This window comes from Pristis pectinata, chromosome 23, assembly GCF_009764475.1.
Source record: "Pristis pectinata isolate sPriPec2 chromosome 23, sPriPec2.1.pri, whole genome shotgun sequence".
Taxonomy (NCBI): Eukaryota; Metazoa; Chordata; class Chondrichthyes; order Rhinopristiformes; family Pristidae; genus Pristis; species Pristis pectinata.
The window spans coordinates 10293488-10310609 of NC_067427.1; the positions used below are offsets into that span (position 1 = coordinate 10293488).

Genomic DNA, 17122 nt, shown 5'->3' on the forward strand with positions numbered 1-17122 from the left:
CAAGAAACACTGTTAACGTTTCAAGTCAAAGGGCCTTCATCAGAACTGGGAAAGTGAGCAAATGAGTGAGATTTAGTTTGCAGGTGGAGTGGGGATGGAGAGGGCGAAGGGAATACCTCTGATCGGGAGTGGCCAAGAGTTGTCCAGGTAAACCTAATGCTTATGGAGCCGTCTGGTTAACAGAATAAGGAGGACAATTAGATAGAGAAAACAAACGAAAGGGATATGTTGAAACTGTGAAATCAGACTGTAGCAAAAAAACAAACTGCTGAAGAAACTCAGTGGATCATGCAGCATCTGTGGAGGAAAACGGACAGTCAATATTTCAAGATAAGATCTCTTTATTAGTCACATGTACATCAAAACACACAGTGAAATACATCTTTTTGCATAGTGTTCTGGGGGCAGCCCGCAAGTGTCGCCACACTTCCGGCGCCAACATAGCATGCCCACAACTTCCTAACCCGTACGTCTTTGGAATGTGGGAGGAAACCGGAGCACCCGGAGGAAACCCACGCAGACATGGGGAGGACGTACAAACTCCTTACAGACAGCGGCCGGATTTGAACCCAGGTCGCTGGCGCTGTAAAGCGTTACGCTAATCGCTACGCTACCATGTCGGACCAACCTGAAATGTCGACTGTCCATTTCTGTCCATGGATGCTACGTGACCCACTGAGTTCCTCCTACACTTTGGTTTTTTGCTCCAGATTCCAGCACTTGCAGTCTCTTGTGTTTCCGAACCTAAGGCCTAGAGGTGGATGATCTTACAGCAGAACAGGCCAGTTCTGATACAAAATGAAAACATTGTTGAATTCATTGTAGAATCCTGGCTGCAGTGTCCCTTGGCAGAAGCTGAGCTGTTGCTCCCTTTGGCTTATGTTGGAACTCTTTGGAAGTGCAGTAGACCACAGAGTGATAAAATGACAGGCAGCTGGAAACTCAGGTTATCCTGGCAGATTGAACAGGGGTGTTCTGTAAAACAGTCACCAAATCTGTGTTTGGTATCTCCATTGTAAAGAATACTCTGTTCTTTTATCTCATCCCTCCCCACCATCCAGGGACTGAAGCAGCCCTCCCACACGAAGCAGTGATTCACTTGCATTTCCAACCTGTATAATGCATTCAGTGCTCACATTCTGGTCTCCTTTACAATGGAGAAACCAATACAGATTGGGTGACTGCTTTGCAAATTACTTCAGTTTAGACTGCAAAGGCCACCCTGACCTCCAATTTGGCTGTCACTTTAATTCTCCATCCCACTCCCGCTCTGATCTCTCTGTCTGTGGCCTCCTATTGCAGTTCCAATGAAGATGAACATAAGCTTGCCGAGCAGCAAGTCATCTTCTGCAGGCACATGGCAGACATCAGGACTTAATGTTGAATTCAACAACTGCAGATAACTCCCTTTTTCTGTTTATATCAGACGTGGCCAGCTCTGCTGTAAGGTTTTCCATCTGTAATGTTATTTCAGTTTTTTTTCTCTCCATAGATATGTCTGACGTGCTGGACATACAGTATGCAGCATTCTCTTTTTGGTTTCAGCAATGGGTCAGATCTGCATCTCATAACCTTAACTTGTCTGTTTTACTTTCTCTCATTAATCCATTAACCTGATAGCTCTGTAAGCTTCAGCTTCACCTAGGTAACCCTGCCATCACCCTATTAGAGGCATTCCCCTTGTCTTATCCAACCCAATCAAATTATCCAACATAATAAGATACAAGATATTTATTTATTAGTCACATGTACATTGAAACACACAGTGAAATGCATCTTTTTGCGTTACTGAGAATGTGCTGGGGGCAGCCCGCAAGTGTCGCCACGCTCTGGCGCCAACATAGCATGCCCACAACTTCCTAATCCGTACGTCTTTGGAATGTGGGAGGAAACCAGAGCACCCGGAGGAAACCCACACAGTCACAGGTCGTACGTACAAACTCCTTACGGACAGTGGCGGGAATTGAACCCGAGTCGCTGGTGCTGTAATAGCATTACGCTAACTGCTATGCTACCGTGCCGCCTTCAAAGAGCCCACCCACCCCAGTCATTTTCTCTTCTCCCCCTTCCATCTGGCAGAAGATACAAAAGCCTGAAATCACGTACCACCAGACTCAAGGACAGCTTCTATCCCGCTGTTATAAGACTATTCAACGGTCCCCTAGTTACAATAAGATGGACTCTTGACCTTACAATCTACCTCGTTATGGGATTGCACCTTATTGTCTGACTGCACTGCACTTTCTCTGTAACTGTAAACTTGCATTCTGTTGTTGTTTTCCCTTGTACTACCTCAATCCACTGTTGTAATGAAATGATCTGTATGGAGGGTATGCAAGACAAGTTTTTCACTGTACCACGGTACATGTGACAATAATAAACCAATTTACCTTCCCCTACCCCCTTACAACCCAAATCTGAGTGGTTTTCTCACTTTTCCAGTTCTGCTGAAGGGTCTAAGACCTGAAATGTTTCTCTTTCCACAGATGCTGCCTGATCAGCACATTCTGCTTTCATTTCACATTTCCAGCATCTATAGTTTTTTGATTTTCAATTTCTTTGATGAGAATACTGCAGGGGACATTGCAAACTAAGCTTGGCTGGTTTTCAAACTACAAAAGATTGCAGGGTAAATGAAGAAATGAAAAACTTGAGGAGGTTCCCAGCTTTGAGATTATAGTTTGAACGAATTTGAATGGAGATGAGTCCGATGCACTGCAGGAACATAAGGAACTTATCTGGAACTTTGAAATAACATCGGTCTACTTGTAATTATTCTAAAAGCCAGCAGCTTACCTCTGCTGAAGCACTTTCGAGATTAAAGGTGCAGCAGCTTGGAGGCTCACATTTAACTTTGATCTTGCAGATTCCACAATCTTACTGGCCATAATCTCATCCATGGATTTTCCAGGGAATAGATGTGTTAGAAGAGGAATAATCTAAACAGAAGGAAGCAGAGAGGAATTAATGAACTTACTGTCAGAACGTCACAGGAATAGATTCAAATAAAGGAACAATTTTGACCTTCTTACTTAAAAGTGCGTACATTTAGGAGTACAGAGAAGATCCACCAGACTAGTTCCTGGGATGGCAAATCTGTCACGAGGAGAAACAGAGTAGGCTAGGCCGCTATTTAGATTTTAGAATAAGAGGTTACCTCATTAAAACATACACAACTCCTGGACAGGTTGATATGGATACTAACTTTTTAAAAAAGCTAGTAAATAAATTATAATCTTTTTGGCGATTTCAATGAGATATTATTGAATGATAAGAAGTGTGTAAGTGTATTCTGGGTCTGTGGGTTCTGAGCTGGATTATGAGGCCAATGTGGAACCCACAGACTCTTCCACAGATGGGGCAGGAGGTGGCTGACGAGGTGGGTGGGTGGGTACAGTAAATCTCCAATAATCCGACACACCAGGGACATGGTAGTGCTGGATTTGAAGATTTTCTGGACTATTGGATGTTATTTCTGTTACTAGCTCGACATCCTTTTAAATCACCTTTTTTTTGGATGTTACACACAGTATTTTACAGGGAACCAGGTAAGAAGAGATGAAGCACTGGAAACAGGGCCCAGGTAAGTGGAAAGGGGGCTCGGGAACTCAGACACAGGTGAATGGAAAGGTGGAAACCAGGGCCCTGGTGTGTTAGAGGGAGCACAGGAACCTGGGCCCCAGTGTGTGGAAAGGCAGTGTGGCAAACATTACCTGGTGAGCCAGATTCCAAATGATCAAGATTTGCAAATAGTTGGAGAGCGGATTATGTAGTTTGTGAGGTGCTATACCTCTTCCACTGCTTATGCAGGGATTTTGCATGCTCCCAATGCATGGCCTGGAAGTTCTCAATACCATCCCAAATACTGTCATGGGACAGACGTTCCCAGGAGTCAGCGCGGATGTTGCATTTCATCAAGGAGGCTTTAAGCACATCTTTGAAGCTTTTTCTACGTCAACATACAGAGCGCTGGGGAACTCAGCAGGTCAAGCAGCATTTGATACCAAGTTCCTCCAGCACTTTGTGTGTTGCTCCAGGGTCCAGCATCTGCGGTCTCCTTTTTCTATGTCAGCCTGGTAATCTCCCCCCAGGACAGAGCTCGGAATACAGTTCCTATTTCGGGAGTCCAATGTCTACCCGGTGAGGCCAACTGAGAGGAACCAAGTCCTTGGTGCTGTGGGTGATGACCTGGGAGAGGATGCTGACGTTGGTTCACTCATCCTTTGAGTGGATCTAGAGGATTTTTGCGGAGAAAGCATTGGTGATATTTTTCCAGTGCCTTCGGATGCTTGCTGTCGGTAGTCCGTGTCTCAGAAACACGCAAGAGTTCAAGTATCGCTGCATGAGATTTGTGCCAGGTCTGAGGTCTACATCTTCGCCACATCCCTCTCTCATGAACCCTCAGGATCTTACATGTTTTAATCAAGTTGCTTCTCACTCTTCTAAATACCAGCTGATTTGTGTAGCCTGAAACTCATTAGACAACTCACCCTTTCCAGGAATCAGTCCAGTAACCCTCCTTTGAATTGCTTCCCATGAACATAGAACACTACAGCACAGTACAGGCCCTTTGGCCCACAATGTTGTGCTGACATTTTATCCTGCTCTAAGATCTACTAACCCTTCCCTCCCACATAGCCCCCTATTTTTCTATCATTCACGGGTCTATCTAAGAGTCTCTTAAATATCCCTAATGTATCTTCCCCCAAAACCTCTGCAAGCAGTGCGTTCCACGCACCCACCACTCTATGTGTAAAAAAACTTACCCCTGACATAATGAAACCATGCTATACATATGGGTCTGCAGTTCACTATCTGTCTGAAGGCTGGGGGAACACTCAGGAGCGCAGTACTGCACTGGAGCATCCACTAGGAGACTGTTCCCTGGTCCTGTAGTAAGGCTGGAGCCTCTAACCTACTGATTCAGAGCTGAGGACGCTCAAGAATGGGGAAGCTCTCCTGATGCACTGTGGCAATATTCATTCCTCAATCAACCTCATTAAAGAAACCAATTATCTGGTGGCCATCACATTGCGACTTGTGGAGGATCTTTCTGTTGCCGCACTCTCTGGATTACAACGGTGTCCACTCTTCAAATAAAAGTGTAGTCCATTGGCCCTCAGAAGCTTAGGGGACACCCACGAGCCATGAAATTGCACAGAGAGACATCTAAGGCAATGTTAACAAGCTACTTAATGATTTGGTTTAGAGTAAATGGGATGTATTAGATCTGACCTGAATTCTTACCTGTTTGTTTCTTATGTCCAACAATAAAGACATGACTGCATCTTCCTGTGAACCAGAGACGTGCCTCAGTACCTCACGTGTTTTAGCCCTATGAAGATAGTACTGAGACATGTATGGATTGCCCTCAATGGCAGTCGTAAATCGCTCCTCAGCCTGCTGATACTTCCTGGCCCAAAATAAACAAAGGGGAATCTAATCAGTTTAACACAAGATGCCCAATCTGCTGATCTTTATTCTTGTTCTCATACACAATGAAACATTTGTCAGAGTGAGAAGACGGGGGGGTTTATTGTTCAGTATGGGGCAAGCAACATCTGATTTTAAACGGCACAGTTTGTAGTTTCTCAGTGATGTGTGCAGATCTAATTGTTGGATTCGTGTCAGGTTTTCTGTTGTGTGTGTATTGCTGAATGTGAGGCAGCTCATGTTCCTAGAGGTGGGACCTCAACTCGTAGGAAGCCTTTTTACTGTTTCTTCCTACCACAAAGTCAGCTGTTGCTCCGTAGTGAGCATTCTTGCCTCAGAGTGAGGAGCACGCGGGTTCAAATCCCACTCCTGAGCATTTAGACTGATGGGCCAGTGTGGTACTGAGGGAGTGCTGCACTGTCAGAGATGCCATCCATTGGATGAGAAATTAAAATTGAGGCCTCGTGTGCTCTCTGAAGTGGATGTAAAAGATCCCACCACTAAAGCAGTCCGGTTGGAAACCGATGGTGAATTTTTCGCCACTGCAGATGCAGGAAGCTCCTGGGTCGGGAAGAGCAGAGACGGAAAGAAAGGCAGGGATAGTTCTTCTTAGAGTCCCACACAATGATTATTCTTGAACCAACGTACCTTAAAAATATCAGATTATGGGCAGCCCACTGGTACAGCTGTACAGCTGCTGTCTTACAACTCCTATGAACCGGATTCAATCCTGACCTCGGGTGCTCTCTGTGTGCACTGTGAGTGCATGGGATTCCTTTGCTGCTGGGTCGGTTAATTGCCCCTAGTGTAGGTGAGCGGTAAAATCTGGGGGGAAGTCTTTGGGAATGATGGGAGAACTAGCAGGGGAATGGGATTGAAGGGATTGTTCTGAGTGCCAACGTAGGCTTGATGGGCCAAATGGCCTCCTTCCATGTCGTAAGGAAATGAAGAAAATATGGGTTTTTATTATATTGTGATTTGTGGGAATTCCCATGTACAATAGCTATCATTTCCTACATTAGGACAGTGACTACACATCAATTTTACTATGCTGATTGCAAAGCACTTTGGGATATTCTGAAATGAATGTAAATTTACATTTGCATATATTTTTGAGAAGTTCTAATCACTTACTCAAAAATATCTGGTATTCTCTAAGAACTTCTACTGAAGTCTGTAGAAATCTGACCTGTGTTAGAGCCAGACAGTTTATCACTTCATCTCTGGTAAACTTCCTGCAAAAGTGTGACATCAGTGGCTAACCTAATTGTTGGAGGCCTCGGACAAAACATGTGTGACTGGACAGATGGTGTGTAACAGAGACGGAGTGTGACGCAAAAGCACCCAAAATGTTTAGGCCAAGGCAATACAGAGGTCCTTTCTCCACGAGCTCCCACCACTGCAGCAGAAGTGAATCAGAGAGAGTAGTGAGTGGTGGGGATCAGGAGGGTCATTTTGATGGTGAGGTCACCAGGGGTCAGGTGGTTGATTTTGGCTGGTTAATGAACAGGTTGGGGAAAGTCAGGCAGTTGATTGGGGAGACTGAGGGGATCAGGGAGAGGATGTGGGGCAATTCATAATGACAGAAAGTCAAGGAAGTCACTGACCTGGAGGGAAACAGACAGCTGGCAGCCCAGGTTAGGCTCTTCACTTAATGCTGAAACTGGCCTCAACCCACCCATTAAACCCAGCTCCAATGTTCTTGCAAGCATTGTATGTGTGCACCGGAAGCCATGGACTCTATGGTCTCCTTGCACTGGTGTGTCACCCGAACGGTAGTGATGCCAACAATATCTGCTCCAACCTGAAAATGTTCCTCCGAGCCCCAAAGTATGGGCTCTCCTGCCTTTTACTGATAGATTTACATTACAAGGAGATCAAAACTGCACATTGGTCTTACTAACTCCATGTCACCCGGTCGCCTGATTGCCACAATCGGCAACAGTAAACAATACCTTACCTATTCTGGTGGTCCAAAAGTCCCTTCTCATTGTTTATTGCCGCAATCCGAATCTGAATGCGCCAGTCCTCAGGATCCAACTCCTGAGCTTGTTCATAATCTAACAGTGCAAAGTCCAGATTACATTGCTTGAGGAAACAATCTGAAGCAAATTGAACCAGACACCTCATTAAGAAAAGTACTTTGACATAATCGAATTACATTTACCTTTAGATGCATGTAGTAATAAAAACTCTACTTCACACATTCCTTATATTGTCAAGAATAAACAAAGAAGATGGACTCACTCTACGTAACTGTTAGTGTAATACATTTTGACTAGTTTTATAACTTGTGGGGAGAAAACACTGAATCTCCTCTCAATGGTTAATAGTGGGAACCTTATTAGCCAATATGGAAGGAAAAGAGCTGATGATGACATGCTATCAGTGTGACACCATCTGTGGCTACCAGACATTTATGACCAGTGATTACATGGACTTTCTCTCTTCTCCCCCCTCCCAGCAGGCAGAAGATACACAAGCCTGAAAGCGCGTACCACCAGGCTCAAGGACAGCTTCTATTCCGCTGTTATAAGACTATTGAACAGTTCCCTTGTACAATAATGATGGACTCTTGACTTCACAATCTATCTCATCATGGTCTTTCACCTTATTCCACTGCACTTTCTCTGTAACTGTAACACTTTATTCTGCATTCTGTTATTGTTTTCCCTTGTACTACCTCAATGCACTGATGTGATGAAATGACTGGTATGGGTGGCATGCAAAACAAAGTTTTTCATTGTACTTCGGTACATGTGACAATAATAAACCAACCTACCAAAATCAGGTGTGTTTCACAGTTACATTGTGTTAGCAGGTAGAAACATGCCTGATCACCTAAGAAAAACAAGGTAACATGCCTTAATGACTACCGCCTGGTGGCTCTGACATCCACCGTCATGAAGTGCTTCAAGAGGCTGGTCATGGCATGCATTAACTCCAGCCTCCCAGACAACCTCAACACACTGCAATTCGCCTTCTGCCAAAACAGGTCTACGGTGGACGCCATCTCCCTGGCCCTACACTCATCTCTGGAGCATCTGGACAGTAAAGACACCTACGTTAGACTATTGCTTATTGACTACAGCTCTGCCTTCAATGTTATAATTCCAAACAAACTCATCTCCAAGCTCCTAGACCTGGGACTCAACACCTCCCTTTGCAACTGGATCCTTGACTTTCTGACCAACAGACCGCAATCAGTGAGGATGGGCAGCAACACCTCCAGCACGATTATTCTCAACACCGGTGCCCCACAAGGCTACGTCCTCAGCCCCCTGCTCTACTCCCTGTACACTCACGACTATGTAGCCAGATTCTGCTCTAAGTCCATCTACAAGTTTGCAGATGATACCACCATAGTGGGCCATATCTCAAATAACAATGAGTCAGAGCACAGGAAGGAGATAGAGAACCTAGTGACATGGTGTCATGACAGCAACATTTCCCACAATATCAGCAAAACAAAAGAGCTGGTCATTGACTTCAGGAAAGGGGCGGTGTATGTGCTCCTGTTTCCATCAACAGTGCTAAGGTCGAGAAGGTTGAGAGCTTCAAGTTCCTAGAAGTGAACATCACCAATACCCTGTCCTGATCTAACCATGTAGATGCCACGGCCAAGAAAGCTCACCAGCACCTCTACTTCCTCAGGAGGCTAAAGAAATTTGGCATGTCCCCTTTGACCCTCACCAATTTTTATTGATGCACCATGGAAAGCATCCTATCCAGATGCATCACGGCTTGGTATGGCAACTGCTCTGCCCGAGACTGCAAGAAACTGCAGAGAGTTGTGGACACAGCTCAGCACATCACAAAAACCAGCCTCTCCTCCATGGACCCTGACTGCACTTCTCACTCCCTCGGTAAAGCAGCCAACATAATCAAACACCCCACCCATGCCAGACATTCTCTCTTCTCCCCTCTTCCATCGGGCAGAAAATACAAAAGCCTGAAAGCATATACCACCAAGTTCAAGGACAGCTTCTATCCTGCTGTTGTAAGACTATTGAATGGTCCCCTAGTATGATAAGATGGACTCTTGACCTCACAATCTACCTCGTATTGGCATTGCACCTTATTGTCTACCTGCACTGCACTTGCTCCGTAACTGTAACATTTTATTCTGCATTCTGTTATTGTTTTATCTTGTACTACCTCAATGAACAGTTGTAATGAAATGATCTGTATGGATGGTATGCAAGACAAGTTTTTCACTGTACCTTGGTACATGTGACAATAATAAACCAGTTTACCAATTTACGAGAGATTAATGAGCAGCCGTTACCACAGACAATTGATCATTGTCTCTTTAATCATTTAGCTCTCATGAAAGAATTATAGTTCTTAAAATAACATTATACTTCAATCATGAAGTCACATTACTGTGCCTTCAGACTTCCTGAAAGAAACACAAGGGGGAGAAATTCATCTTGTGTTCCCATTTCTAAAAGCATGCGAGAGTATCATCCTCAGGTTCCCATTCAGATCCATGGACTTCAATGGGACCAGGTGTGAGGAACTAAGTGCAATTGGCAGCCATGTCTTTGGCTTTATGCTAATGACCTAAGATGGATTTCTGTCCCTTGATATTTGAAGTGACTGGTTTGGATCCTAGGGTTAAGTAGCACGGAGCTTGGTGTCACATATGTGTTGATATGAGGCAGATAATACCCACTTAGTGACTTTGCCTTTCCATTGTTCAAACATACAAATAATATTGCCCCCTTTACCTTACAGCTTTGAACACATAGTCATACAGCACGGAAACAGGCCCTTCGGCCCAACTCATCCATGCCACCCACAATGTCTGTCTCGATCTTCCACTGGATTTCCCCTAATTTTGTGCAACCTAATGTAAAGAACCGTACCTACTCTGACCACCTCACAATGATCTTCTCTCACCCCTCAACTCAATCAACTCTGTGAATCTCTGATGTATCCTTCCCGTTCCTTCGATAACCTTCAGGAGAAGGCATGGATTTGTATAAGATTATCATTCACTTTTTACTTTTTGATTCTACATGACTATTTATAAAATAGTTGCCTAGAAATTCATTCATTCCTAGTTGGTAGAGCTAAATGCACCGATTGTAATGACAACATCTTGTGCTCTGCCTCTGAAATTCAGTTCTATTATATTCTGTTATATTGCCTGTCATAATACTCCCTAAACTCATCAATAGTATCAAACACTTACTAAAGATACAAACCTGCACAAGAACACAAGAAAATGGACCCCTTCCCCCTCAAGGCTGCCCCTTCATTCAATATGATCATGGCTGATCTATGCTGACCTCAATTCTCTTCTGTGCCATTCCCTATTGCCCTCAATTCCCCAATCTTTCAAAAATGTATCTACCCCCATCTCAAATACTTGTAATGATCTAGTCTTCACAACCCGGAGGGGTAGAGACTTCCAGAGATTCACCACCCACTGTGAAAAGAAATTTCCACACACCTTAAATGACTGGCCACTTATCTTTTAGCTAAGTCCCCTCATTTGAGACTTTCCCACTAGTGCAATGGTATTGGTATTGGTTTATTATTGTCACTTGTACCAAGGCACAGTGAAAAACTTGTCTTACATACCGTTCGTACAGATCAAATCATTACACAGTGCATGAGTCAATGCACGAGTTAAGGGTGTCATAAGCAAAATCAGGTTGGCTTTGAATAGATTAAAGGAAATTCAGAAAAAGCTTTGTGCCTTTTTCTATTGTTCAGATAATAATTGTATGTCTGTCTAAAACATTTCTCCTTGTATTTTTGTGTAAGCTGTTCTGCACTGTCACAGAACTAACCATTGTAGCAAAATTGTTTTCAGCTGTGCAGTAACAGCTTTGAGTTACCAGGGATGACGTTCTTTGTCTTTGGATGGTGCTGATAGAATAGAAAGTGACAAACTGACATTTTGACTGAATTGGTGTTTGCATTCTGTTATTTCCAGAAACTAATTGGAAACAGCAAAAACAGATGCCAGGAATGTGAAAATACTCAGCAGGTCAGGCAGCATCTGTGATGCTGCTTGAAAGGTCATTGGTTCCAGGTCAAATATTGGCGTCCTGATTGTAATTCCAAGGCATGGAATCTGATGAGATGTCATCAACCTGGAACTTGAGGCAGATCCTTTGTTGCCCCAAAGGTTGCTGGCTGTCTGTCCTGGGCCCTACTGTTTGTTCCATTGTGGCCCCAGCCATGGTCCTCCACTGGAACCTGGTTCCCTGAACTCCTGCGTAGCCTAGCTATCCCAGCAGAGGCAGCTGGCTGCACTCACAGACAGCCAGTGCAGCACTCTCGTCCTTCACCTCTCCCTGCAGTACTTGGGTCTGGTCAAAGTCATCAGTGTAGTTGAATGGCCTTCACAAACATTAAACATTTTGTTTACATTTATAAAGCACAGCTGCACACCAAAAAGTTAATTAAAATCATTGAAGCTAACTTAAATAAATAATAAAATCACAACTACCTATCTTTCTCCAAAGATATTCACTCATTATAATGGGGACTGTCGTGCTTGTGTCAGGTTGAACCTGGTGCAGGAAAAAGGGCAGATCTCCCAGCCTAGGAGCTGGGATGTCTGTGGAAGATTGTGCTGCCAGGAGTCCACTTGAGCAGCACAGGGGCAACCAGCTGTGCAGACAGCTAGACAGAGGGTGCCACTGCTGATTCAGACAGATTTCTTTATTCTTTATTAGTCACATGTACATCGAAACACACAGTGAAATGCATCTTTTGCGTAGAGTGCTCTGGGGGGCAGCCTGCAAGTGTTGCCACGCTTCCGGCGCCAACATAGCGTGCCCACAACTTCCTAACCCGTGCGTCTTTGGAATGTGGGAGGAAACCGGAGCACCCAGAGGAAATCCACACAGGCACGGGGAGAACGTACAAACTCCTTACAGACAGCGGCCAGAATTGAACCCAGGTCGCTGGCGCTGTGATAGCGTTACGCTAACCGCTACACTGCCACGCCTGCCCAGATGCGGGTGTTGGAAACTAGAACTTCTGCAGGGGTCTCTTGGTAGCTCTTGGCATTGGTTCCTGTGTTGGGGCAGAAGACCTGCCATATTAACTGTGTTTCTCTATCCACAAATGCTGCTTGAACTGCTGAGTATTCCCAGCATTATCTGTTTTATTGAAAAGAACAGATTAATTGCAAGTGGATGAGAAGAGATGGCACTTAAACGCAGGATTAAGGGTGGGACAGTGGCGCAGCTGCTGCTTCACAGCTCCAGCAACCCTGGTTCAATCCTGACCTTTGGTGCTGTCTGTGTGGAGTTTGCATGTTCTTCCTGTGACTGTGTGAGTTTCCTCCCCCATCCCATAGACTGTGGGTGGTAACACTCAGGTGGTAGGTGAGCAGTAGAATTGTGGATCCAAGGGCCTGCTTTCTGACTCTATAACTATGAATTTATGACTATGAAGACTAAAAAGTTCATTAATTAACTGGACAGGCTGGTATATTCTCAAGCAGGTCTTGGGACCCTTGCAGCTTCAGACACCCTCTCTTACCTCAAATGTCAGTTGACATTATACGATGGAAGAAATTACTCTTACCCCCACGGTTAATGTACAGTCCTTTTTCCTGCTTCTCTTCCTTAATACTCTGGTTTAAAAGAAGGATCGCCTCCTCATAAAACCCTTTATGGTAGCAGTGCACGGCAAAATCATTGTAGGTCAGAAGGAGCTGTCTCTGAGTCTCCAGGTAGGTCTCACTTTGCTTCATGTTGCTTACTTTATCCAAGACATGCAGGTAGTCATCAATGGCTGCATTAAAGTTCTTGACTCTTCTACACAGGGTCCCCCTGTAGATTGAAAGTAGAGTAGAAATATGACGTTTGTGGTGAAGGGTTTAGAGTTTAAAAGAATAAATAATCAACAATGAGTGCATTGATTTAATATGGGCATGGGATTTGCATTCTCTCCCTGTGTTATAGAGTCACAGAGCTATACAGCACAGAGAGGAGTTCTATGTTATAAGATCCTTGGCTTTATAAACTCAATTCCCATCGGAATGTTATTAAAAAATTCACCTTAATGATGTACTCCAACAATTCCTACTAGGATGGAGAGATCATAAAGTTACAAAATCACATTGCTACAAGTAAAAAGGTAAAATTCTGGAAATACTCAGAAGGTCGGGCAACATCTGAGGGGACAGAACAGTGCTACCCCTTCAGGTCAACGACCTTTCAATTGATCTCAGAAGAAGGTAAGGTGGGAAGGGTTGATATCAGTGTGGAGGAGTCCTGCATTAAGGCTTGGGCTCCAGATGGGTCGTCCGTGGCTGGCAGATGGCATCAATGAGTGACCCAACCTGCAAGTCCTTTACAAACCAAATAAAAAGGGTTGGTGGAGGAATGCGGTGAAGGAAAAACATTGGCTTCTGCTTTTCATTCCAGAGCTTTGGCACTCTTGCCCATTTTCAGTTTTCAATTAACTGAAAGCTTGAAAATGCATTGCCTGACCTGCTGAGTTCCTCCAGCATTTTGTGTGTGTTGCTTGGAAAGAAATGACTGCTTGCACCATGTCAACGACCTAAGTGATAATACACATTATTCAATGATCCACTGTTGGATGGATCAGGAAGGTCACTAACTGCTCTCTCGGTGGGTCATGGGCAGCATTACTGTTTGCCCCCTAACCTCCTACCCCTGAACCCCATTCACTCCCCCTGCTTCAAGTATGATGGATTAGGAGAATGAATGTTATCAGTAATCATCACTAAATATTAATCAGTGAGAATTGGAGGGTTATTGAACAGTAATTTCAAATTGCAGTGAAACTGAGAATTGTACAGGAGCAAAAAGATTTGAGAACCTGAATACACAAATCATTCAACACTAGCTGACAGTTACAGAGCTTTCAAACAGACTAATGAAGTGTTAACCTTTATCTCTACAGAAGAGCAGGCACTGGGGGCAAATTAAAAATAGAAGGAAAGTATGCTTCAATTGTGCAGACCTTGCTCAAAATCCATTACATTCAGTTCTGGCTTTTGTGTTTCAAGGAGATTCCTAAGGATCATTGATAACAAAGTGCTAAGTTCTGAGGACAGGTTGCATTAACTTATCTTGTATTCTCTTGTGTATGAAGTACCACAGATGGCATGACTGAGGTGGTTAAAATACTAAAAAGGATTTGAAATAGAATGAAACTGTGCAAATCAAGAATGGGGAGTACAAGAGGATCAGGAGGAGAAGGCTCAGCTTCTCACACTCGCCCTGCCATTCAATGGGATTGTGGCTGATCTACACACCACACTGCGTATCTGCTTTAGCCCAGCGTGCCTTGATACAATACATCCACCAGTCTCAATCTTTGATGCACCGATTGCTCCATCATTATTGGTCTCCAGAGAGTGAGCATTTCAGATTCCCCTTAAGTGAAACGTTGTTCCTTGATTTCCCTCCTAAATGGCTTGGCTTTGACTGTAAGACTAATATAGAACTGTGGAATAGTACAGTGTGGAAGGATGCCTTTTGGCCCAATAAGTCTGCACAAACTCCTTCAAACAGAATTACTCTTTGCAAGAGCCAGCAGGGACTTGACGAGCTGAATAGCCTCCTGTGGTGCTGTGTTATTCTATGAAAATAATCTTAAAGATTGAACCAGAATATATCGGGAGAAAAATAAGGAACCTTCCATTCACACAGGAATCTGGATTTACCTTCCTGGCATTTATCTCATTGACCTTATGATGGATGTCATAACTTATAGTTTAAACTTGTAAAGGTGCACACAAACTATCTATGCTGGAAGTAATTGGTAGGTCAGAGAGAACCGAATTAATATTCAGGCTGATGATCTTTCATCAGAACTTGAGTTCCGAAACATTAACTCTGTTCTCCTCTCCACAGCTGCTGCCTGACCTGCAGAATATTTCCAGGACTATTTGTTCTGTTCCAGCATCTGCAGGGTTTTGATCTTGTCTTATCTGCAGTTTGTTGGCCTTACCTGAAAATGTAATAGTCAAGTTCAATGGGATTATTGTCTATTGCCTTGTTAATGAAATGGAGTGCACCCTTCATATTGCCTTCCAGAGCCTTGTTCACTGCTCGAGCTTTTGCCTCTTCAGCTCTTTGCCTCAGTGTACTCATTAATGATACTGCCTCTGGATGGGAGGGATCCATGGTCAGAGCATGACTGACATCCCGGTAACAACTAACCACCTGTTGATGGAGCAGAAAGAAAATGAACAATAAATATTGCCATGAACATAATTCAAAAATATAGGGCATACCCCCAGTCTCTATGCTGAGGATAGACACGGAGGATTACATTAGGAACAGGAATAGGTTATTCAGCCTTTTCAGCCTGTTCCTAACTCCATTCATCTATCCTGGCTCCATAGGCCTCAATACTGCTGGCTTGCAAAAATATATCAACCTCAGATTTTAAATAGTGGAACTATTATCCAGTGTGGGGGAGAATTCCGCACTTCTACCAGCAGCAGGTCAGAGGTTGAGTGTCCAACCATTCCTGACTCACATCCCCAGAAAGCACCACTGTCTGCATGGTTCATCAGGGTTGTGACGGTATACTCTCTGCGGGCTGGACGAATATAACTCCAACCTTCAGGCCAGCCGCAACAGAGCAGATAATTGATTGGTAACCAATACTCCATCACTAGCACACCGTGGCTGCAGTGTGCACCACCTACAAAATGCTCTGCAGTTACTCACCTAGGCTACTTTAACAGCATCTCCCAAACCTGTGAGTCAACCTGCTGGATGTACATTTGGGAACATCACGACCTTCGAGTTCCCCTTCAAGTTGCAAACCATCTTACCTCAGAAAACATCCTTGCCCTTTTTGTCACTGAGTCTATATCCTGGAAGTGGTTACTTTCAGTAGATGGACTCATGACACTGGCTCACTTGCATCTTCTCGAGGGAATTAGGGATGGACAATGAATACAAGCCTTTCTAACAACACTCAGATGCCACGAGAGAAGAAAAGAACCCTTATATCAGCATTACCCTTCAAATTCTTTCATTGCTCTCAATTTCCTTTGAATATTGCACTCCCTTTAATGTGGTTGGCCATTCATTGTTGGGAGATGTTTGAGAAAAGAAATTGCAAGATTATATACAAAATCTAGATCAATTGGTTAATCCAACAGCTGATTCGTATGAGGTTTTAGATTGCACCAATCAACTCTACAACTTATTTCCTTAAAAAAAACAAGGGTTGTAAATATAAAATGCTGACTAATAACATGAACCATTAAAGCACTGCACTTACATTGAAAAAGTGGTCTTGCAGTCTCGCCCGAAGGATGTAGAGCTCTGGATTGGAAGTCACCTCCTCAAGTTGCTTGTTGACATATTGGAGGCAATCCTCAAGCCTTCCCAATGCAAGCAGGGTGGCAATACTGGAAAACAATTTGCGGCCCATAATTAACCAAATTTGCTGTGCTCATTTTTGCCACAGTTTAATACGTGGCTGTCATTAAGTTTGGAAAGTTTTGGAGCTGTACCCATCCAGGTTTGTGGAGAACATTCCACCATACGACACATCTTGTAGATGGTAGAATGGTATCGAGGATGTGAATGACTCACTCTTGGTCAGTCACCTCTGACTTGATGGTGGTAGAAGTGTGGATTATTCCTCTACAGATCAGAAGATAATAGTTCAGTAGATTTATTTAAAATCAAAAGACAATACATTTTTGCCAGCCAAGAAT

The 17122-nt window shown here is 43.9% G+C and overlaps 1 protein-coding gene across 1 annotated transcript; it reads right to left on the reverse strand.

Moving 5' to 3' along the window:
- Positions 1-7389: 7389 nt before the first annotated feature.
- Positions 7390-16858, reverse strand: LOC127582276 (tetratricopeptide repeat protein 16-like). Its single transcript, XM_052037447.1, has 4 exons — positions 16681-16858; positions 15391-15605; positions 12991-13238; positions 7390-7535 (listed from the first exon to the last, which is right to left on the reverse strand). The coding sequence occupies exons 1-4, from the start codon at positions 16831-16833 to the stop codon at positions 7390-7392; spliced, it is 762 nt and encodes a 253-aa protein (XP_051893407.1). The 5' UTR covers positions 16834-16858.
- Between the last annotated feature and the right edge of the window lie 264 nt (positions 16859-17122).

Excerpts from the sequence above, each read along its gene's own strand:
- LOC127582276 (XM_052037447.1), bottom strand. The coding sequence starts at position 16,833 with ATGGGCCGCAAATTGTTTTCCAGTATTGCCACCCTGCTTGCATTGGGA. Across the intron at positions 15,606-16,680 it reads TGCAAGACCACTTTTTCAAT|GTGGTTAGTTGTTACCGGGA; the intron begins GTAAGTGCAGTG and ends CTCCATCAACAG. Across the intron at positions 13,239-15,390 it reads CTTGACTATTACATTTTCAG|GGGGACCCTGTGTAGAAGAG; the intron begins GTAAGGCCAACA and ends TTCAATCTACAG.